Source organism: Sinocyclocheilus grahami, unplaced genomic scaffold (genome assembly GCF_001515645.1).
Source record: "Sinocyclocheilus grahami isolate Dianchi unplaced genomic scaffold, SAMN03320097.WGS_v1.1 scaffold1314.1, whole genome shotgun sequence".
Taxonomy (NCBI): Eukaryota; Metazoa; Chordata; class Actinopteri; order Cypriniformes; family Cyprinidae; genus Sinocyclocheilus; species Sinocyclocheilus grahami.
In genome coordinates this window covers 203,827-226,591 of record NW_015506493.1, presented here as the reverse complement: position 1 = coordinate 226,591, position 22,765 = coordinate 203,827, and the positions used below count along the sequence as shown (strand labels likewise).

At 38.3% G+C, this 22,765-nt stretch overlaps 5 protein-coding genes across 7 annotated transcripts in view; 3 read left to right on the top strand and 2 right to left on the bottom strand.

The window, feature by feature from the left end:
- Window positions 1-5,393, top strand: part of LOC107569123 (calpain-1 catalytic subunit-like) — a 13,592-nt gene extending 8,199 nt beyond the window's left edge. Inside the window, exons 3-14 of the mRNA XM_016255122.1 lie at window positions 1,611-1,729; window positions 2,472-2,605; window positions 2,679-2,847; window positions 2,939-3,022; window positions 3,101-3,186; window positions 3,271-3,345; window positions 3,882-4,042; window positions 4,120-4,289; window positions 4,379-4,390; window positions 4,802-5,013; window positions 5,161-5,198; window positions 5,345-5,393. Coding sequence (XP_016110608.1) covers window positions 1,611-1,729; window positions 2,472-2,605; window positions 2,679-2,847; window positions 2,939-3,022; window positions 3,101-3,186; window positions 3,271-3,345; window positions 3,882-4,042; window positions 4,120-4,289; window positions 4,379-4,390; window positions 4,802-5,013; window positions 5,161-5,170 — 1,232 coding nt within the window. The 3' untranslated portion in view covers window positions 5,171-5,198; window positions 5,345-5,393. The remainder of the gene's footprint in view (window positions 1-1,610; window positions 1,730-2,471; window positions 2,606-2,678; window positions 2,848-2,938; window positions 3,023-3,100; window positions 3,187-3,270; window positions 3,346-3,881; window positions 4,043-4,119; window positions 4,290-4,378; window positions 4,391-4,801; window positions 5,014-5,160; window positions 5,199-5,344) is intronic.
- A 3,024-nt stretch (window positions 5,394-8,417) lies between these two features.
- Window positions 8,418-9,149, bottom strand: LOC107569126 (28S ribosomal protein S28, mitochondrial-like). Its single transcript, XM_016255125.1, has one exon. It carries the CDS (start codon window positions 9,119-9,121, stop codon window positions 8,573-8,575), a length of 549 nt encoding a protein of 182 aa, XP_016110611.1. The 5' UTR covers window positions 9,122-9,149; the 3' UTR covers window positions 8,418-8,572.
- A 358-nt stretch (window positions 9,150-9,507) lies between these two features.
- sde2 (SDE2 telomere maintenance homolog (S. pombe)) lies at window positions 9,508-12,254 on the top strand. The gene is made up of 7 exons (XM_016255123.1): window positions 9,508-9,763; window positions 9,895-10,012; window positions 10,361-10,472; window positions 10,602-10,771; window positions 11,397-11,502; window positions 11,596-11,962; window positions 12,044-12,254. The coding sequence occupies exons 1-7, from the start codon at window positions 9,662-9,664 to the stop codon at window positions 12,251-12,253; spliced, it is 1,185 nt and encodes a 394-aa protein (XP_016110609.1). The 5' UTR covers window positions 9,508-9,661; the 3' UTR covers window position 12,254.
- A 927-nt stretch (window positions 12,255-13,181) lies between these two features.
- wdr83 (WD repeat domain containing 83) lies at window positions 13,182-17,488 on the top strand. The gene is made up of 9 exons (XM_016255124.1): window positions 13,182-13,445; window positions 13,760-13,880; window positions 14,066-14,171; window positions 15,678-15,726; window positions 15,803-15,929; window positions 16,018-16,085; window positions 16,180-16,288; window positions 17,035-17,149; window positions 17,248-17,488. Exons 1-9 carry the CDS (start codon window positions 13,343-13,345, stop codon window positions 17,395-17,397), a joined length of 948 nt encoding a protein of 315 aa, XP_016110610.1. The 5' UTR covers window positions 13,182-13,342; the 3' UTR covers window positions 17,398-17,488.
- Window positions 17,489-17,610: 122 nt separating this feature from the next.
- The window catches only part of LOC107569131 (persephin-like), a 19,509-nt gene continuing 14,354 nt past the window's right edge, over window positions 17,611-22,765 (bottom strand). For all 3 annotated transcript variants that reach the window (XM_016255133.1, XM_016255131.1, XM_016255132.1), the window contains 2 exons: window positions 18,986-19,317; window positions 17,611-18,469 (listed from right to left, as the gene is read on the bottom strand). In XM_016255133.1, the coding sequence (XP_016110619.1) occupies window positions 18,069-18,469; window positions 18,986-19,064 (480 nt within the window). In that variant the 5' untranslated portion in view covers window positions 19,065-19,317 and the 3' untranslated portion in view covers window positions 17,611-18,068. The remainder of the gene's footprint in view (window positions 18,470-18,985; window positions 19,318-22,765) is intronic.

Below are 22,765 nucleotides of genomic sequence, written 5' to 3'. Positions count from 1 at the left end.
ACAAGGAACTAAAGAAAAACTAGGGCTATATATATATATATATATATATACACACAGGGGGTTAACGAGCTTAACAAGATAAGACACACCTGGGGAGACTAATCAAGGGGAACCAATGAACAAACAATGAACAAACGGACTACAAACACCACGGGAGACAGGAAGTGACATAAAAGTCCAGGGCAAGGCACATAGAGCATGAAACAAAAACAAGAAATAGTTGATTTGTGAGGAGAGCAATCACGTTTATTTTCTAAAACCCAAAATAAAACTCAAAACCTCAAAATTACAAAAAAAAACAATATCTTTCAAAAAGGTCTCTTCAGTATAATGGATAAATAAAAATGTTAAGTAAAATTAAAAAGCCGAAGCCTTCTTCCACTGGCTGTACTGGTTTGGGCCTCATTGCCGGCTGCAGTCATGTCCTCATCTCATATATAAAACACATGTGATTCACAAATACTTGCTAAGGAACTCGCATTCACATAAAGTAGCCTTGTTGACAAGTTTGGGTGAGTAAGGGCAAAACGCACAAGATGCAGTACTTTCAGTGACCTGTAATAGGCATTATCATGTCTTTTGTAGCAGAAATAAACTGCTGCAGAAAAAGCTAAGTCCATGCCAAATGTAATGTGTAACTGCAACACTCATTTCAAGTGTAGTGGAGTAAAGAGTACAGATACAGATACTCATTCAAAAATGTAATGAAGTCTAGGGATACTTGTAGCAAAATTCAATTTGAAAATGCATTCCGAGCTGACCACGCCCACCCTCCGTCACTCATTGCTTCAAGGCAGGGATTGGCGGAAGCGTGTTACGTTTGGATCGTTTGTAACATGGCAGCTCAAGATCTGATAAGATCGCTGAATTCACTCGCAGATGAAGTGGAGCGTGAACAGAGAAATATATGAAGCTTATGGCGTTCGGACGCCATAGTATTCCAGACTATAAATGGACATTACAAGCATTACAATAATGATAAATAAAACTTTTTTTTTGTATAATTAATTAATTTAAATGAATGTTTCTAATAAACACATTTATAACAGAACCTCAAGTAAACTATATCCAATGTAGTGGAGTAAAGATACTCATTCAAAAATGTAGTGAAGTAAAGAGTAAAAGTTGCTAATATCTTTGATACTCAGTACAACTACAAAGTACCCGAAAAGATACTCAAGTGCAGTGACTAATTACATTTACTTCAATACTTTACACCTCTGATTATAGTTACTATTTTTCCATTTGAACTGAATGAAAATAAAGTAGTAAAAATAATTGGCTACAAATATGGTAACCATGGTACATTTTTGTAAAGGTAACAGGCTTTTTTTTGTCACCAAAGGTAATTGCAAAAATAATACCTGTGTTTGAGCTCTCAACACTCTTCTCACCTTGCCATTGGTTGGCTAAATAGATAACCCCGCCCCAAACTCATGTCATTGGTCGAGCCAGTTGGTATGAGATAAATAGATAGATGCATCAGTTCAATCAAGCAGACTTAGTACTAAAACATAATACTAAAAAACATTTACATGCTATATGAATTAGTTTAAATAAATGTTCTTTAACAGTAACTGTATTTTCTGTGGTAATTTTTCTCTACTCAGGTGACTGTTGGCTGTTAGCTGCCATTGCATCCTTGACTTTAAACGACAGGCTGCTTCACAGAGTTGTACCTCATGGACAAAGCTTTATGGACGAGTATGCCGGCATCTTTCACTTCCAGGTGCTCAGCCGACTGTTAATGAATGACAGAAATGTAGAACACACATTAGCAGATATAATACAAATACAAAGTTCTTACACTCTAAACTTCTGCTTTTCATGAATTATTTTTATTATTTACTATTTTAATATTTTCATTAACATTTTAGTTCACCCCAAAAATAAAGATTTGCTGAAAATGTACTCACCCTCTGGCCATCCAAGATGGAGATGAGTTTATTTCTTCATCTGAACAGATTTGGAGAAATGTATCATTACATCACTTGCTCACCAATGGATCCTCTGCAGTGAATGGGTGCCGTCAGAATGAGAGTCCAAACTGCTGATAAAAACATCAAAATAATCCACAAGTGCTGTAATTCAGATGACTCCAGTCCATCAGTTAACTTCTAGTGATATTTTTACCTTCATGTTTGTAAAGAAATCCATCATTAGGACATTTTAACTTCAAATCATTGCTTTCGGCTAAAATATGAGCCCTGGACTCATATTAAAATATGTACTGGAGGCGTGTGGATTACTTGTGGATAATTGTGATTTATTTTTTTTATCAGCTGTTTGGACTCTCATTCTTTATGATGGATAAAGGATGGATGGATGGATGGATCCACATCGTGGATGGTCATTTGCAGTCTGATTCATTATCAGCAAATTAAAATTTTTGGGTGAAATGTTTCTTTAATATAAATCTATTTTTATCAGTATTTGTTATACTAATATGTTTTTTTCCCCATGTTCTGCAGTTCTGGCAGTTTGGCGAGTGGGTGGACATTGTGATTGATGACCGTTTGCCTGTGAAGGATAAAGAGCTGATGTTTGTTCACTCAGCAGAGGGAAATGAGTTTTGGAGTGCCTTGCTGGAAAAAGCTTATGCCAAGTGAGTCTCTTAATCTCTTGTATTCTTTTCATATGATTATTAGGGACCATAACATGTGCGTATGTGCCTGTAGGCTGAATGGCTCATATGAAGCTCTTTCGGGAGGTTCCACCACCGAAGGCTTTGAGGACTTCACGGGTGGAGTGGCTGAGATGTATGAACTGCGTAAAGCTCCCAAAGACTTGCACCGCATCATTGCCAAAGCCTTGGAGAGAGGCTCACTGTTGGGCTGCTCTATTGATGTGAGTCCCCACAGTGCCTACTACAGGCCTGGAGACACAATGCAACATTTATGGAGCTAGTTACCCAGTTTTTTGTGTATTTGTCTGGTAGATCACTAGTGCCTCTGATATGGAGGCTGTAACCTTTAAGAAGCTGGTGAAGGGGCATGCATACTCCGTCACGGGTCTCAGAGAGGTCAGGATCACCTCTAAAATATATCTTGAGCTCATTATTTTACAATTTTAATTATTTGCATCTATATTTATATTTTAGGTGAATTTCCGTGGCAGCAGAGAGAGGCTGATCCGTATCCGAAACCCTTGGGGGCAAGTTGAGTGGACAGGAGCTTGGAGTGACAAGTGAGTTGACCAATCAGAATGAATTTGGATAGACTTTCTTATACAGGACATGTTCATAATGTAACACTTTTATTTCATTTTCAGTTCTTCTGAGTGGAATGGGATTGATCCAGCAGAGAGAGAGGAAATGAACAACCACATGGAGGATGGCGAGTTCTGGTAAATTTCCACAGAAATCTGGTATTTATGGTTCTCGCACCTTTAACTAGGCGCTGTGTATTAGGGCTAAGTGTCAGTCCCAAAAAGAATAATTTTTTTGATTCTGAGATGTTGGCATTCGAGAGTTGACTCCATGATGTGAGCAAGTCTGTGTCTGTTACCTTGATTACCAAACCACTACACATCCCAGCAGAGCTGTGACTGCTAATAATGAGGATTTTTATTTATCCCAGTCACTTGAATCTTTTGGTTCTGTTCACAGAATTGACTTGTTCAGATTCATTCACTGATTCAATCAGTGACTCTGTTGGTTACATCCTCAAGTTTTTTTGTTTTGTTTTCTGAGTGAGTCTTTTAGTCATTGACTTTTTTCATATGTATAAATTATAGTGTAAAAAGTGTATTTTTTCATAAAATTTGAGAAAATTAGTTTGGAGCCCTACTCTATGCACTAAATGATCATTTCCATTTCCTGTATAAATGTTGTATTTCCATTCATGTAATTTTACTGACGCTCTGTTCTCTGGCCACTTTAGGATGTCATTTCAGGAGTTCAAACGTCAGTTTTCTCGTCTGGAGATCTGTAACCTCACGCCAGATGCTCTGAGTGAAGATTCTCAAAATTTCTGGAACACAATTAAGTTTAACGGCACCTGGAGGAGAGGAAGTACAGCAGGGGGCTGCAGGAACCACCCCAGTGAGATCAATTCACCCAATTAAACTTATGCATCAGCTAAAACATACTGCATTACATTAATTGTCTGTTTTTATCAGACACATTCTGGATAAACCCTCAATATAAGATCATGCTGCTGGAGGAAGATGATGATCCTGAGGATGATGAGGTGGCCTGCAGCTTCCTGGTGGCCTTGATGCAGAAGGACAGGCGACGTTACCGCAAGCAAGGGCAGGATATGCACACCATTGGCTTCGCTTTATATGAGGTTGGAGGACAAAAGCTGAGATACAACAGTAACACACTTAAATATAATTAAATATCATTATTTTGACTCATTTATTGTCTTTTATTCAGGTACCAGAAGAGGTATTAAATATTTTCAGTATTAATTTAAGGTGAAGTGTGTCATTTTTTTAATGTTAAAATACTTGTAATATGCAGAGACTTTAATTTAGCCATTTTTGGTTGATTTTCCTTAAATGTATAAAGACTGTTTCTCTGTGGTGTTTTCAATACATTGCTCTGTTTGTTTGAGTATTTTGGCCAACCCAGCATAGCAACAGTGGCTCAACCAATGGCGTGAAGTTGGGGTGTAGCTATGTTTGGCTGACCAATGACAGACAGGGAAGTGTTCAGGAAACCTGTTGGAAAACAACCATTTTTTTTCAAACCTGTTTGGTTATGCAGAAATTACACACTTCACCTCTAAATTACATTCAATTTCTAATTGTTTTGAAAGCGAACAACGTGATATAAGCTCTTTCTTCTGTTTCTTAGTTTCGTGGTTCCCAGAGCGTTCATCTCAAGAAGGACTTTTTCTTGCGTCACTCATCCTGCGCACGCTCAGAATCCTTCATTAACCTGCGGGAAGTCAGCACACGACTGAAGCTGCCACCTGGCGAGTATCTCATAGTCCCTTCAACTTTTGAGGCTGGAAAAGAGGCCGATTTCGTGCTGCGAGTCTTCACTGAGAAACAGTCAAAAACTCAGTAAGTAACTCAACTGTTCAACTAAATTAAACAGAGATATAAATATTTTTGTATGTAATTTTTTTTTGACTAGCTTATGTGCTGTTATTTTTTAAATTGTGCAGCATCACTTTTATAGAGAACAAATGTCTTTCTTTTTTTTTAGAGAAATGGATGATGAGATTTCATTTAACCTGGAAGATGAAGTAAGGATTTTTCTGTTATTTAAATAACACTAAAATAACCTTAGCTACCACATGGCTCTGACCTGAAAACCACCAACAAAACTCATACTGCTCACATTTTCTTCAAAAAAACTAAACAAAAAAACTTCAAAATGTCTTATCCACAGGAGGTTTCAGAGGAGGGCATAAAAGACTCTTTTAAAAAACTGTTTGCGCAGCTGTCTGGAGAGGTGTGTTTCTATCTGTGTGTTTTCATTAATATCATTGTGTATTCCATTAGATTAAACTTGATCTAAACTCTCTTGTAGGACATGGAGATTTCAGTTCATGAGCTCAGGACCATTTTGAACCGAGTGGTTGGCAAACGTAAGCTCAACTGACATTTTTAAGTGTTCACGTCTGGTCTGTGTCTATGTGTACTTGAGAAATACCTCTGCTCTTCTGTGTTCTTCAGACAGAGACTTAAAGACAGATGGGTTCAGTTTGGAGTCGTGTAGGTGTTCAAAAGAGTAATTATTTTAGGAATCAGGCTTCACTGGTTGCGATTTATGTTTTAATTCGCCAAAAAGAACCAGTTCATAAGAATAATTTGTTTGTGATAATCAGGCTACACTCGTCAGTCGTCACCATGTATGCTTTTGAGTCACTTAAAAGAACCGTTCATAAAAGTTTGTGAATCGGACTACACTGATGGAGCTGTATGTTTTTGATTTACTAAAGTGAACCGGCTCATACCTTTACAGATATGTTCTCACGCAGAGACTGTATTGAGTAAATCGATTTTAGGATTTCAAATTAAGTTTGCATTTAATCTAGTGATGGGATAAATTAACGTATTTGACGCTTTGAATCAACAACCAACTGCTTTGCAAAATGATTCACTGTTTTGAAGTTCTGTAAATACCACACGCTGGCGAAGCCTGCTGGTCAAAACTGTGTAAATGCAACAAAAACTCATGCCAAAACATGCATAAAAACAGCTTTTACAAACGCACTGCAATTGTTTTATTGAAAGTATAATCTATTAAATGCAATTAATCATCTAATGTCATTAAATACGGAGTGTCTGTATAATATGTGTTCTTATTCATTTTCAGGGTTTTGTTTGTTCTATGGAGGGCTTGGCTAAACAGGCCAAAAAGAGACTATGAACTACTACTCTTCCTTTAAATGATAAATTTGTTGCATTAAAAATGTCTACATATGTATAAAACTGATCCAAGATTGTTAGATTAACCAGTGAAAATCGATCATTTTACCATGCCCTAATATTGTGCCTTTACTTTGTCTTCAGGTTTTAAACTCAATAACAAGCTACATCAGATAATTGTGGCGCGATATTCTGATGGAGATACGATTGACTTTGATAACTTTGTCTGTTGCCTGGTCAAACTGGAGGCCATGTTCAGTACGTCATTTACACATTCTCTTTTTGCAAAAAAAAAGTTGATTTGCTAATGTTTCACTAAAATGACTCATTAAACATGTCGTCTTCAACAGGGACTTTTAGAGAGCTGGACAAAGAGGTTTCAGGCATCGCAGAGCTCAGTGTTAGTGAGGTGGGTCATTTCTTAGCTTCTGTTCACCTATACTTTTTAAAATGGTGGAACATTACATTAGTAATTCATTAAAACCTAATACTGTATATTTTCGCAAGAAAAGTAAATAAAGTCATTAGCTCTTTTGCTCTCTCCTACAGTGGCTGTACCTGACCATGTGTGGTTGATGTGTGAAGATCATATCGTGCTGGACTAGAAGGGACAAAATTACTCCCTCAACTGCAGCTTTAAGCCATTACACCCAAAGATGCTTGAGCAATTCAGTACATACTGCCTTAAACACATTCCCCATCACATGAGCCTATGGCACTATATGCTTTTTGATTGAAAAAGGGATTTCCTTATTATGCAAGATGCGTTTATCCATTATGAACCACTAAATGTTAACGGAAAAATATATTCTAGCATTTCAGAGAGCAACTTAACACAGCTTTATGATTAACTGCATGCTACTAACCGTATGCTGTAGGTTATTTTTCTGTACCTCGCATATGTAGCTTAACCTAGAATTTGAAATTTACACCGTTACAGCCTTGATATTTAATTTTTATTTTATCCTGTCAGTGTATGATTTTGATGGCATTTATGATCACTGTGATTTGCTGTGCAATTATTTATATAAAAACAACTTGAGATCTTATAGGATATTCAAGGAATTGTGCTACACTAGATATTTTCTTTTATGCTGCTTCTTAATGAAAGGAAATGAAAATAAAGTTTAAATTTACCTTCTTGGTACGTTAGCATTTGGTTGATTTTGTTGGCCTTGACTGATCAAACACAGAAGGATGGCAGTGCACGGCTGGGAATTGTGGAGTTCCAGATTCTATGGAATAAAATTAGGAAGTGGTTGGTGAGAAACTGACTGGTGCATCACAAGTCACATAACCTTCCCTACATCCTGTGGGTAGTATGGTGGCAACTCAAACTAATTTTTCTCATTTGCAGGGCATTTTCAGACAGTTTGATCTGGACAAATCCGGCACAATGAGCTCGTATGAAATGCGCCTCGCCGTGGAGTCAGCTGGTAATTAAGAGTTTTTAATGTTGTGTTAATCTTCTGAAAATCTTTGCCCATGGCATGTTTTGGTTACATAAACCGGAGGAGCATCGATCCAGATTTGATTTGACAAGCTCTTAATTCTTTTTTTTTTTATTCTAAATCATTTTGTTTCAATTCAGATTCATTTATATTTCAGTCACAATTATACTTGAATATGTCTTGATTCACTAAAAAGAACACGTTCAAAAGAGTAATTATTTTAGGAATCAGGCTTCACTGGTTGCGATTTATGTTTTAATTCGCCAAAAAGAACCAGTTCATAAGAATAATTTGTTTGTGATAATCAGGCTACACTCGTCAGTCGTCACCATGTATGCTTTTGAGAAAAAAAGTGTTGTTTTTCTTGCAATTCTTAGTCTAAGTCTCCCAATTCAGACTTTTCTCACATTCCATAGAGTACGAACTACAAGATGCAAACTTGCAATTCTGAGTTGATATCTCCACACTTTGACTTTTTATAGCAAAAATTAGTTTTCATACAGGCACATTTTTTACCTGTGATGGAAAAATGGCTTCCATAGTGTGTATAAATATAGAATTCTCAATAATACAAAATGTTTCCTATAATATATATATATATATATATATATATATATACACGCACACACATAATTTATAGAGATTTATACACGTATGATAGACAGATAGACAGACAAATAACCAAGAATCCAAATCCGTGGCGGTGCAATTTAAAATGTTATATCTCATACATACACAATACAGAGTCCATTCGTTCACACATACAGTTCAGTCTGCGTGTTCTCAAATGGTAGCTACTCCTTTGTCTTGGTCTCTTTGCTCTCTCTGAGTCTCAGCAGAGTGGCGTCCGCCTCCAGCAGCGTCGTATCGATGGTCGCTCCCAGGAACCGCGAGGTCAACTCTATATCTTCCAGTCTCAGCCTCCCCCTGCTTCCCCGCTGGTACTTCTGCCCGTCCGTGGAGGGCCTCTTGCACACACAGTGGAACTTTCCGCCAAAATCGATATACAGATCGTCATTGACGATATGAAAGATTTTCCCGATGACGATCTTGTCTTTAGCCGGACCCATCTGCATGAGCGCGGAGTGCCGCAGGAGCGATGCGAAGGAGGTCTCGTCTCTGGAGTTCATCCGCGCCGCTGCGCTCTGATCGCCGCTCTGCTGCAGGTCCGAATGCAGCTCATATGCGGCAGCAAACCCGCTCTTCACTCTCTCGGGTGATTTATCATCTCCTCCGCTCGCATCGGAGCTGTATAATGGCCTGAGCGTGATATAAACGCAGTGCTTTGGCAGTAAAGCTGATCTTGAGCTCACGTTGTGCATCACCTTGCAGAGCGACGCCATGTTGAAACGTCATACGCAGCAGAGAACGCTGGGAACATGTCAAAATAAGAACTTACATAACACTGAGGGATATTGATGGGAAACGTGGGATTTTCACTAAAATGCTTTTAAAGTGGTATTAGATTCATGCTGCTCGTTACTATGCAAAAAATATATAAAACTATTCTAGTACTACTAATAAAATATTACATCGACAAAATATCCTATATCAACAAAATAAAATTTTAAAAAGGCAGCGTGAGTTTACCGTCTTAAAAGATTTGCAAATATTATAAGATAAAATAGCTTGGATATATTGCTCAATTTCTCTATTTGATGGTTTCATTTACAAGGATGAATGTGGGACTTGACTAATTCTCTCGGCTTCCGTATTTAACGCAATGCGTAACAGATTTTTCCGACCATGACTGCACAACAGCAATGTACTGTTGGTGACGCTACACATTTAGATTGTTATGCGCCAAAAAACTAAAGAAGAAGAAAAAGAACAATTTTCCGGACGTTTATGAGCACGTCTTCGAGAACAGAGGAGAAGAAAACATGGAGCTCTTTGTAATTTCACCAAATTTGAGGTTTATTAACCCAACTGTCGCCCCGGGCTCGACTGTCAGCGATCTCATCGAGCATTTGACCGTTAAAGAGGTGAGTCGATCAGCGGTTACATTAGTCAAACGTTCATGCGATCTGAACTCAGCGAATGTGCTGCTGGTCATTCAGTTTGATTTCGATGAATATGGTTAAGATGACTTAAAATGTGTTTTATTTTCTCTCAGGGTGTCTCTTTCACGGATTTCTATGTGAAGAGTAATGGCCGAGTATCTCCCAGTAATGAGTTGCTACGGTCTGGAGTTGTGTACCGTGTGGAGCCTCGGTTATGTGGAGGAAAAGGAGGTAAACAGATTAGTCTACTCTGTCTAGAACATCAACGTTTATCTTTTTGAAGCTTGTAGATATTAGAATATGATGGATGATTAATATTTGGCTAATTGTTATGTGGAATTAAAGGAGAGTATAATGATTAGGGTATTCTTTGGTATAAATATATCCCCATTTTGGACACCTTTACAGTTTGGAACTTTCTAAAAGTATATAAAAGTTATGATAGAGTTCCATTAGTGTTTATTTTCTCTTTCAGTGTTACTTTTTAATTTATTGAATTTATCTAAAGCTTTGAGCATTTAAAAGTTATTAATAAAGATTTTGTTCTTTTAATATGTTTTAAACTCATTTGTTTTCTAGGATTTGGCTCTATGTTGAGGGCCCTCGGTGCACAAATCGAAAAGACCACTAATCGTGAGGCCTGCAGAGATCTGAGTGGAAGAAGACTGCGCGACGTCAATCATGAGAAGGAGTAATGATGATTACCGTATCCATTTTAGCATGCTTGTTTGATTATGTCTTAATTTTTGTTTTATGGATTAATGCACCATTAGGTCACGTTATTTCATGAATAATTGAATTTGTATGTGTTTGTATGTAGAATGGCAGAGTGGCTGAAAAAACAGGCGAATCGAGAGGCAGAGAAGGAGCAGCGTCGCCTGGAGCGGATTCAGAGGAAATTGGCTGAGCCTAAACATTATTTCACAGACACTAATTATGAACAGCAGTGCCATGACCTCTCAGAGAGACTGGAGGACTCTGTACTGAAAGGTACCTTGAATTCATATATATATATATATATATATATATATATAAATAAATAAATAAAATTAGATATATCTACTGTCTTGTGGTAGTGCTAGGACACATTTACACACCGAAGAAAGATAAATAGCAATAAACAGCATTATCTACATATTTAGTTTCATCCTATTGAGTGAATTATTTTGATTTTGTTCACTACAAGGATTTGTGCAGATTAATGCACTGATTTGTTTCACTTCAGTGACTTTCTCTGGGTTAAACCACTGCACCCCATCCAAGTCTTGATACAAGTCTTTTGAAGATATTGTTAAAAAAAAATTTTTTTTTTAAATACACCACCTAAATTCACTTAAATGAATCACACTTTTAATCATAATATTTTATACTAAGATTTAAATCAGAGAATATATACATATATTTTTAATAATTAGTATTATCATGATTATAACAGTATTATAATAATTATATTCATTAAAATTAATTTATACATAAGTATTATAATTAGAATGTATAATTAAGTTAAATATTATTATTATTAATGTTGCATATTGTAAATTAAAGTATGTTACCCTACCCTAATTATTCTTGACAGTAAAGGTAAAAGTTGAAAATAAAATTGGCTATCCTTCAGGCATGCAGGCTTCCTCTAGTGGTCTCGTCAAGGCGGACGAGGGGCCGAGTCACAAGCGTCCAACACCAACAGACAGCCAAAAGAAAGCAAAGAAGAAATGTTTCTGGTGAGCTGATTTCACATGTGAAGAAAATGCTAATCTTGCGGACTAGAATTACAAAATTGCTAATTGTAATATGCCTTTCTTTATATTTAATAGGACTGGCCTTGGAGGACTGGAGGATGTGGGCAGCTCTGATGAAGGAAGTGAAGACAGTGACCACGAGGTCTCTCCATCCACCTCTGTGGCTTCATGTAATTCAGATGTTCCCAAACCAGCTGTGCCGCCTTCTGCCACCAGAGAGAGTGAGAGGACAGACCCTCAGGACCAGCCCAGCAGCTCCTCCTCCCAGAGTCCCGCACCGAGCTACCCAACACCGGTGGAAGAGGAGGAGGTTCAGAAGGAGGCCGAAAAAGAGTGTACAGCTGAAACCAGCCAAAACGCCAGCACAGAAGAGGATAAATCGCAGGTTGCGCCCACAGAAGCACCAAGCGGCCCAGCCGAGAGCAGTCAGGCACAGGAAGAGGTGAGATGTCCTGCTTCTGATGTGGATATTCATGTTGGAAATGTTTTTTGATAATACTGACCTGTCTTTCGTTCCCTTCAGGCGGAGGGACCGTTGGATCTGCTATCTGTGAGTGGGCCGGAGCAGCTGGAGGCTTTGGGTCTGGAGCGGCTGAAGAAAGAGCTGATGGAACGAGGGATAAAGTGTGGAGGGACACTGCAGGAACGGGCTGCGCGTCTGTTCTCCGTCAAAGGACTGAGTCCAGATCAGATTGACCCTGCGCTCTTGGCCACCAAGGGCAAGAAGAAATAAGCTGCGTTTCTTAAGCCAGTGTTTTTGACCTGTTTTTCTTAGCTTGTGGTTGGTATGTCTGTATTTATTTTTAAAGTTACCGTTTATAAAAATCCCCAGTTTGGGATAATAATGAGTGCTAGATTTTTTTTCTCCTCAAATTAGAATTACATTTCTAGTCGGATACAAAGAATTTGGATTGAACTTTAAAGTTGAACTTTAATACACAATATATGGCATTTTATTTGTTGTTGTTTTTTTTTCTTTTGGTCTGTTAGTAAAACATGCCAAGTAACGTAAGGTGAAACTCGGGTTAACTTTTTTTGTAATCTGTACAGCAAACTCTTTGATAATTCAGTCATTGTAAATAGCTATTTTGATTCATACAGAGACATTATGGGAATCAGTCATATGTTTATGATGTGGGTGGGAAGTTATTCAACGATTCATCTATTTTCTAACAGCTAACCAACAGATTGTTCACAGTATTTGATTGTATACGTGATCTGGTCCATTTCTTCTTGACTTTATGGTTAAGTAAAATAGTGTTGCACAATTTTGTGTCCTGTTTGTTGTTGTTATTACTCGGTATCATGTATCTTTAGTGTATAGAATGTGAAAATAACCTTTTATTTCCGATAATCATTATATAGAAAAATACTTAGGCATGCACAACATATCTGGTTTCTGATGCAGAATAGGGTTTGATCAAAATTAATTTATAATTTTTTTTTGTGTAAATGTAGATGCATTTTCCATCAAATGCACTGATATCTGGTTATGATGAAAAGCATGAAACTAAAAAATAATAATATGTAGGTCTAAACCTCCACAATAAATCAACACAATGCCATCCTGAAGAAAAGTTACAAATTATGCAAACAAAAATGACTTGGGGTGCTATTTAATCAAGATTTAGGGGAACTTTCGTAAGTCCTCCGAAACATCAGATGGCGATATCGAGCCCCGTATCGCTTGAACACATTCCGCGGAAGAAAACGCTGTTTTCATGCAGTTTGTGGAGTAGTTCTGAGCTTGTCGTAGTGTTACCGATTCATATGTACATATTATGCCTATTATTAGTATATATCTGAAGCTGTGGAAATAGTAATGGCGTTTCCGCAGCCGCGTCCTCAAGTGCCTCAGTTGCCGCAGCATCTTCTGCGGACTATAGAGTGTCAGCAAGGCGCCGTGAGAGCCGTGCGCTTCAACGGTAAGGCCATATTATTAACATTATTATCCACATTATCCATATCCATTATCGCACATAGTATTATTAAATAAAAAATGTTACTAGCAGTTGTCATTAAAAATGTTCAACCCAAAAGAGTATATATAGACTTATAAAATGTCCCCCCCCCGGTAATCACTAACGATTCTAATTGGTTCTTCCAGACTAGCGCTGAGAAAAGTAACAGTTACCACGTGATGCTGCTGTTTCATACCTGCATTATAACACTTAGAAAGACCTTGACCTGAATATACAATGAAATGGTTCTTGTTTCTAAATTTTACACGTTCCTCCAGCTGATGGGAATTATGTGCTGACCTGCGGCAGTGACAAATCTCTGAAGCTGTGGAGTGCGAGTCGCGGGACTCTGCTGAAGACTTACACCGGCCACGGATATGAAGTGCTGGACGTGGACAGGTATGTTTCTGCGTTAGTGACAAATCTCTGAAGCTGTGGAGTGCGAGTCGCGGGACTCTGTTGAAGACTTACACCGGCCACGGATATGAAGTGCTGGACGTGGACAGGTATGTTTCTGCGTAACATTATACTGAAATACCATCGCTGTTGTATTTGGTTTGCTTAATTTCACTTACCTTTCGCAGTTCTTTCGACAACAGTCAGCTGTGCTCCTGCAGCTCGGATAAAACCGTCATTCTGTGGGATGTGGCGTCTGGTCAGGTGACCCGCAAACTTCGCGGGCACGCCGGGGTGAGACCATTACCGTTGCAGTTTCCCGCCAAGAAAGCCCGGCTCACACTGTGCGATTTTGGCCACGATTTGGTTGTCTGAGACAATTTTTGGAAATCCTAAAAGATTTCTATAATCTTAGGCTACAATCTGTTGTCTTTGATTGCTGGTTTTACATGTTCACCGACAGCCGATTAATGGTCGTTGCAATAAATTTTTCCCTCTGATTAAATTCTGGCAGTGTCAGAAGATTTCAGACACTTTCCTGCAGTGTGACTTCTCCTACGACCGCCATCAAACCAAGAACCAATAGGAGCGCTGAACCTGATAACGCAATTAGCGCGGCAACTTCAAACCACCTCAGTGAAAATGTCAAAATGAGTCAGGTGGACAGTACAACACGTTTTTTTTTCAAAAGAGTTTATTTAAGGGGCAGGATGTTTAAACTCGAATAACAAAATTACCTCAAATTCGCTCTGTAGAACTGGAAGTCCATAAAGACCTCTTTTGTCCAGCCATGACTTGCTCCACACACGTCATCTTCGTTTTTTTTGTGGTTTTTATTATCAAGGCATGTAATTAACAAAACTAACGCTACATATTGCTTTTGTTTGCTAGCTACCATTATAGCTAGAGAACACGGGTCACGGATTGATGGCGTAAAATTCCGGACAAGTCTTCTTGGCTGGTCCGAAATCGCCCCCTATACCCTTAAATAGGGCACTATTTGAGGGAACAGCTATTTTTAGTGGTGTCCGAAACCATAGTGGACGTTCTCGAGTGCACTCATTCAATCCCACAATGCACTGCAAAAACGAGTGTACAACTGGTGCACGCTCAACGGCTAGAGAATGCCCATAATGCACCATGAGAGTCACGCGCCGAATGAATTCCCGCATCTCGCCAGAAGATGGCACCCGCAACTGAATAATCAATCCGTTCATTTTTACAAAGCACACATCCATGGCGTACAGCATAATGTACAACACGGGTATAAATTCATTGTAAATTGATTATTAAATTGTTTGATTAGGGTTTATACATAATTTCCGTGACAGAGTTCAAGATGAATCCTTTAATCTTACTACTGGAGCTGCTAGTTTCAAATGATTAATAAACAGCAAGCACAAACTATGCAAAAGCGGCATTCCTTCCGGTGCACTCAGTGTCCGAATTCACTACTCGTTTTCAATCACTCCTTCTAGTGAACTGAATTAGTGTCCTAATGTAGGGAATAGTGAATGAGGGTATAGGGGGCGATTTCGGACACAGCCCTTGTGTACGTCTGTTTTTGTCGCGTCTTGAATGTCGTACAGTCTGACATTATGACAACTGAGATCCTACAGTGTGACATGGGGATCATTTTCATATAATGTGACAAGCAACAATTTGCAAAGGACTAATAAAAATTGCACAGTGTGAGCCCGGCTTAAGACAGATATCTCAATTGCAGTATATTATTGTAAATAAATATAATATATTTTAAATAGGCGATTTCACTAAAAATATTTTGTGCTCGTTCCCTAGAAAGTGAACTGTGTGCAGTTTAATGAGGAGGCTACTGTGATGCTGTCTGGTGAGTCAGACTTGGCTTTAATCATATGGGAATAATGACGGCCGAATCTCAATCTCACTATTTCTTTATGTTTCAGGCTCCATTGATGGGACTGTTCGGTGTTGGGACACTAGATCCAGGCGGTATGAGCCGATCCAGATCCTGGACGAGGCTCAGGATGGCATAAGCAGCCTGAAAGTGTCAGAGCATGAGCTTTTGATTGGGTCAGAACCAAACTTAGGATATGATGTTGGAATATAAGTAATCTGAGGTTTGAATTTGTAGAAGTGACTGTATTGTGTTGTATATCAGGTCTGTGGATGGAAGAGTGAGGCGATATGATCTACGAATGGGGCAGCTTCATGTCGATTTCATTGGAAGTGAGTTATTTCACACATGAGGGAATGAGAACACGCTTTTTGCACTGTGTGATGTCTTAACATGCATCTGTTGTGTGACTGTTTTGCTGCACAGGTCCCATCACTTGTGTGTGTTTCAGTCGGGACGGTCAGTGCACACTTAGCTCTAGTTTGGACTCTACGGTGCGCCTGCTGGACAAAAGCTCAGGGGAGATGCTGGGGGAGTATGTACAACACAGATCAATCTACTACATAAATACAATAAAACTAGTTTTAAAATTATCAATACTAGTTGCCAGAGGTCCAACATATGGAGAAATTTGAGTGCCATTTAAAAATAATGGATGTAGATACATCACTCTGACAAATGACAAATAAATATGTACATTTAAAACATTTAAAAGTAACAGTAGACTTTTAAAATGATTTAATTTGTTAAAAACATGGTTAAATGTAATAATAAAATAACTTTTCAAAATTACAAAAAAATATGCTTTAAAAAAAATATAAACATGCCAGTAAAATGAATTAATAAATCATTTTTCAAATTAACAAATAATTATGTATATTTAAAACTGTTTTTATTAATTAATTTTAATTGATTATTAATTCAAAATTAATTCATTAATTTTATTAATGCTTAAAAGCATAAACAGCAAAATTAATAAATCACTTTACAAATGAACAAATAAAGTAAACTGTGATATATACTTATTTTGAAAAAAAGGTGTATTTAAACATGACAGTAAAATAAATAAATCACTTTTCAAATTAACATACGTATTTAAAGCGGTTTATTTTGAAATGTTTAGTTAAATGTAACAGTAAAATAAATTTACATTTCATACTGAAAAATAAATACTTTTCTAAAACAATGTAATTCATGTTAAAATGTTTGTTATTTGGAACAATAAAATAATACACTACATTAATGTATTATAATGTGTGTGTCTATGGTGTCCCTTCACAGGTACTCCGGTCATGTCAATAAAGGCTATAAGCTTGACTGCTGTCTGTCTGATAAAGACACGCATGTTCTGAGCTGTTCAGAAGATGGCCATGTTTACTTCTGGGATCTAGTGGAGGTGGGCAGAATAAGTCACATGACCAACAGAGAAAATAGTGACAAAAAAGTCGTTAAATATGAGCAATAAAGCTGTCATCCTGTAATCTCTACTTGTAGGTCTCCCTGACTTTAAAGCTGCCTGTTGGGAAAGCTGTCGTCCAATCACTGTCCTTTCATCCAACGGAGCCCCGCCTTTTGACTTCTATGGAGGGGCATGTTCAGGTGTGGGGGGCGGAGCCAGAGACTGCAGCTGTGGAAGACAGTTAAGCTGAGTAGTGTGTGTTGAACACCAAACACATGAGCAGGACTCATTGAAGATGAAGTGCGAATTACTATTTTGTATCAGTTTGATTGTTATACATATTTTGTATGTTAATAAAAAAAGCTTAATAAAATATAAAAAATATACTTCATTTTTTAAAATTGCAAATAGTTATTTTTTTAAAATATCTTAATAGCTATTGCTCACAGGTTTATATACAGTTCATTATTGTAATCAGAGTATAGTTAGTTAACCAAACAAACAACTTCTGTTTGTATATTTAATCAGAACTGTACATATTTACAAGAAGAAAAATAAAGATTAATAATTTATTGGGTAGTAAAAATGGTTTTCAAATAAATAAATAATTTATTAACACATAAATATCTTCCATTTTTGGTTCAGATGGACAATTCGTCAGATCAATCTTGACTCAGAATTGGCCACTCAAACACGTCATTGTGTTGTCATTAACCAAAACTGAACGTTTTAACATTCTCAAACACAATATTAGCTGATGTCATCAGAGAAAGCGACATACACATCTTGATACATTTTAATACATACATATTATTACTTCCTGAATTAACGTACCTTAAACATCCCTTATTTTACTTCAAGGCACTTTGTACAGTCTCTAAACCAACAGACAGTCTTTGGCTGGCCACCATCGTCTCTAGCCCATACAGACGCACGCAGCAGCGGAGAGTTTCTCCACTTTGTGCCAGCGATGGTGGTTGTCGAGAAAGGCTATGTCTTCGTGGTGTGTGGGGCGACAACATGGCTGATGGTGCCAATGGCCGGTGTATTGAAGGATGCCGCTTTGCAGGAGATTGGCGAGCGTGAGGTCGTGGTTGGAGGCGAGCCGAGGACAGGTCCCGCTGCAGTACTTAAATAGCACTGTCTCGTCCGAGTCATAGCCCAACCTGAGGTCTCGTACCTGCAGCAGGATGGAGTGCAGAGCACATGGGGACTCAGCGCTGCGGGGCAACCGAATCGCCCTTTCCAACTGCCTCCCTGAACCCTCCTTTGCCTCACCATCACCTCCTCTACGTTCTTCATCACGGAGGTCCGTGTCTGAAAAAGAATGAGCAAAAAATAAATACAATTTTGCATTCTGTTTGTGCAAAACAATGTTGTAAGAGGTTGCCAGAAAGTTGATAAATGGTTGTTAATATGTTTGGATGTTTTTTTACTGCATCGATATGTGGTTGATAAGGTGTTGTCGGAGGTTGCTTACTGGCTCAAATCATAAGAGTCATAAGAGTGTTTTTAGTGTAATTTTTAGTAAATATTTTCAGCCAGTTTGTCTGCCATACGAAAATCATCTGATAACTTAGAAAAGTAAAAGCCCAACTCTTTCCAGCAAAGTCTCATGATTTGAGATAACATTTATGTTAGTAGGACTCGAGAAGATATTTTGGTGCATATTTAACTGTTTTTGTCCATACAATGAAAGTCTTTATTGTATGAACAAAAAACCCACTGATACATTTTCTTATATCTTTTGTGTTCTACAGAAGAAAAAATCCTATAATAAGTTTTCAGAGATTTAGTTGCCCTCTCCCCAAAGGGCATGACCCCTAATCTTACCCTGTAGCGTTCTAAGCCAGTGTCCTTCTCCAGCCTGAACGCAAAACAGCAGAACAGTGACCTTTAGTAGCGAGTGCATCGTTGTTCCTTTTCTTTGCCTGGTTTTCCTTCTTCAGGATGAAAGCGCAGGTGATGCTGAGATGCGCCAGAGTCACTGTCTCTTTTATAGCCATCTACGCAGGTCAGAGCTGTTGGGGTGGAGGGGATGGTGGGGTGCGTCCAGGATGGGAGGGACGCAGAATAACCCTTCCGCTCCCAGTCTCTCACCTGGTCTCAAGGCTATGATTGGAGGCAACTTTAAGTCCACTGGTATTTCTCCAAGTCTTGAGAAGCTGAAAGTATAAAAAATGGGGGTAAATTGCTTAAAGCTGTGGGATGTCTCACATCTTGGAGGTTGAGCCAATTAAGCACATGGAATTGGCATTTTTTACACATTTTATGCAATATAATGAACACCAGAAAGCAAGGGTTAACTGCATGAAGGATGGAAGAAAGGTCCATAATTAAAAAGAACTAAATAGATGACAGAAGTTATTTGAATGGAAATTCCAAGAATAATGGCTGTCTTCAGATACATAAATTTGGGGATTTTGTTAAAATGTGATTTTTTTTTCGCTATCTACATTCCTATGAAGACATGAATCCTGCAGCGCTGGAGGAATAACTGAATGCGCATGGCTTGCAGTGATATCTCGGCTTAGCCGTCCTGTGCTATTTGAGTGAAGGGTTTTGTACAGCAGACCCCAAATGTATTTGGACACTTAAGTAACACTTAAACTTTCATTGCATTAGGTAACAAAATATCAAACAAATCTGTGTTTGCAAACAAACTTTACAGTTACTTTGAAACAACTGTACCCATGGTGATTTTTATTGGATGTATGAAAATGGATGTATTCTTTTTGTGTCCTGGAATCGATCAGTCTTCTTTTTGTGAAATATATTACTTTAAAAGTCTGTATTATCTTTCTTCAAAATAAATTCCATTGGGTTGGATATTTTGGTTTTGATATTTCTTACACAATGGCATTCAAACATTTTTGTGTCTCTCAAGTGCCCAAATATATTTTGGGGCCACTGTATGCAAGAGGATCTTACACTTACAATTTTAAAATATAAAGTGCACATTTATTTACAAATTTAAACATTCTTTCAAACACAGAATGTTTCTCAGTGTTGATAAACTGCATTATGACATCTAAATCTAAATTAATATAGACCCTCAAAAAGGTAACAGGGTTGGCATTTTACAGTTTTCAGTTAGATATTTCCTGCTTTGTTCTTACCATGATGATACTCCCAGGTTATTTGTAGAAAAAGATTTGAATCCTGACATAAATAGAAATGTATCATTAGAAAATGATGGTAACAGGGTTGACACAGTAAGCTTGTCCCATATTGACAAAACAGGAGCCATTTACTTGCTTTTACAGAGTTCACTTCCTAAAAGCAGGATGTAATTTTTATAGAATTATTGTAACAAAAGAGTTATGATTCAAACAGTTTTACAGTTAGACATTACTTGTTTTGTGCTGAACATTATAATAATCCAGAGTTCTTAATATAATTTAATAGACATAAAATAAAATTTTCATTTTTAGTAATCATTTACTATTTCAAATCATGGTAACAGGGTTGACATTCTACACTTGCTTTCTAATAGTAAAACAGGAGACATTTATTTGACTTTGCAGAGTTTACTTCCTGAAAGTATGATGATGTAATTTTGAAATAATTATTGTAATAAAAGGGAGTTATGATGGTAACATGGTTGACAGTTTTATAGTTCAATTAGTCATTACCTGCTTTGTGCTAACCGCAGTGACATTCTATGGTTCTTAGTAATTTAATACTAACAAAACTAAAATTCTTATTTTTTGTAATCATTTCCTATTTAAAAATATGGGAATTGACATTCTAAGCTTGTCCCCTATTAAAAACAGTTGACATTTACATGACATTGATTTGAGTTCACGTCACTTCCTGAAAATATTGTCATTTTGACAGATTTATTGTAATAAAATGGAGTTAGAATGGTAACAGAGTTGACATTACTTTAAGAATTGTATCTATTTTCAAACTGAACTCCACCATTTGTATATTTTCTTTCTTTCCTTACTGTAATTGTTTTACTGTTCTTGTCTGTACCCTGTACCCAGTGTACCCTGTACCCACTGTACCCAGTGGACATTATTTATTGAGAGTTTATAAGTATAAAAAGATAAATTTATGAAGCCAAGCCAGACCAGGCCTTTCCTTTAATCGCAGGTATAATGCAATGCAAATATTTAATTTATAATCTAAGGTGGTTTTATAAAATGTTCCCAAATCTTTTAGGGCAATGCCCATTCTTATTCAATGCAATTATTTTCAAGTAGAATACCGGAGACCTGGGGTTGTGTGTAGTTAAAATGTTTTCCATTCAGACACCCATCACAGTATTAAAATATGATCAATGGAAAAGGATTTCAGCCAATCGGCAGGTGGTTAAAACCTGACACAGGACCATAAAACAGTCTACTTTAAGGGAAACTTACATATCAATCTCTTCTCAGCTAGAGTCAGTCTTTATTTATAACTCTTTTTAACTCATCCATCATGATGAAGATTACAGTTAAATCAGTTTCGACTAGTGGTGCTGCCATGCTGTTGGCTCAAAGCTCCTTACTAGCTTGTTAAATCTAGACGCCTTCATCCAGACCGGAGTAAAGTTAGGGTGTTTGTCCCCAGGTATGCATGGGAGAAAGAGAGAATTAAATCCGTAAGAGGGAATGGATTTGGAATAAAATAGTTCCCTTTCAGTCTGTCACTCTCAACGTCACGTCGGATGACCGATGAAATTGGGATCTCGCTTAGAGAGACCAATCCACTTTGAATGTAAACTAAATGAGCCAATGCACATTGGCATGCAGATGCAGCGCATATTCAGCTTAGCAGATACAGCGCATATTCAGCTTTTCGCTTCGGAGCCGAGCGATCACATCGTTTTGCTCCTGACTACTCTACTGAGAGTTTGTGTTGCAGATGATCATCTCCCCTGTGCGCCTCAGCACGCTAAAAGAGCTTTTTCCCCTAAAAGAGCAATTTCGGGTGTGTCTTTTTAAAGACGACGTTGCGTGGCAAACTTGACATTACGTCTTTGTAAAGGCGATGTGGGTCTTGCTATAGACAACGTATTACCCGGGCGTTTCTGGATGCGGTTGTTATCTGGCGCTGGGTGATGGTCACGATCGCTGCCTCACGTGCCTGGGCATGTAGCACGCTGAGGTGGCGTTTGTGGATGAGTCATCTTCTCATTGCGGGAAGATGATCATCTCGGAGTCACGGGCCAAGCTCCGTTTCCTCAAGGGGGGGACTTCCGTTGCCTCTGCCTTGATCTAGTTCTCCTCATGGCGGCAGCCGGGGGGGGGCTACTTCAGGCAGTAGCGCAGGCGGGCTGAGGCACTCCACAGCCAGTTGTGCTTCCAATGGAATGTGCGTGCTCCTCCCAGCGACCATATGTCGATTGCTACATCGGAGGGTGAGCCAGAGCTTTCTGGAGAGGAAGATTCGGCTGCGCTGCTCTCCTCTGGGACTGTAGCAATGCCTGAATCGGATCCAGAAATAATGGCTATGCTTTCCCGGGCCGCCGTAGGGGTAGGGCTCGAGTGGAGACTTCCACCGTGTCCCGAGCCCTCAAGGTTGCACGATTGGTTCTTGGGGTGGTCTGCGCTGGTTCTCAGAGCCCCGCCTTTCTTCCCGGAGGTGCATGTGGAGCTCAACAGGTTGTGGACGGGACCT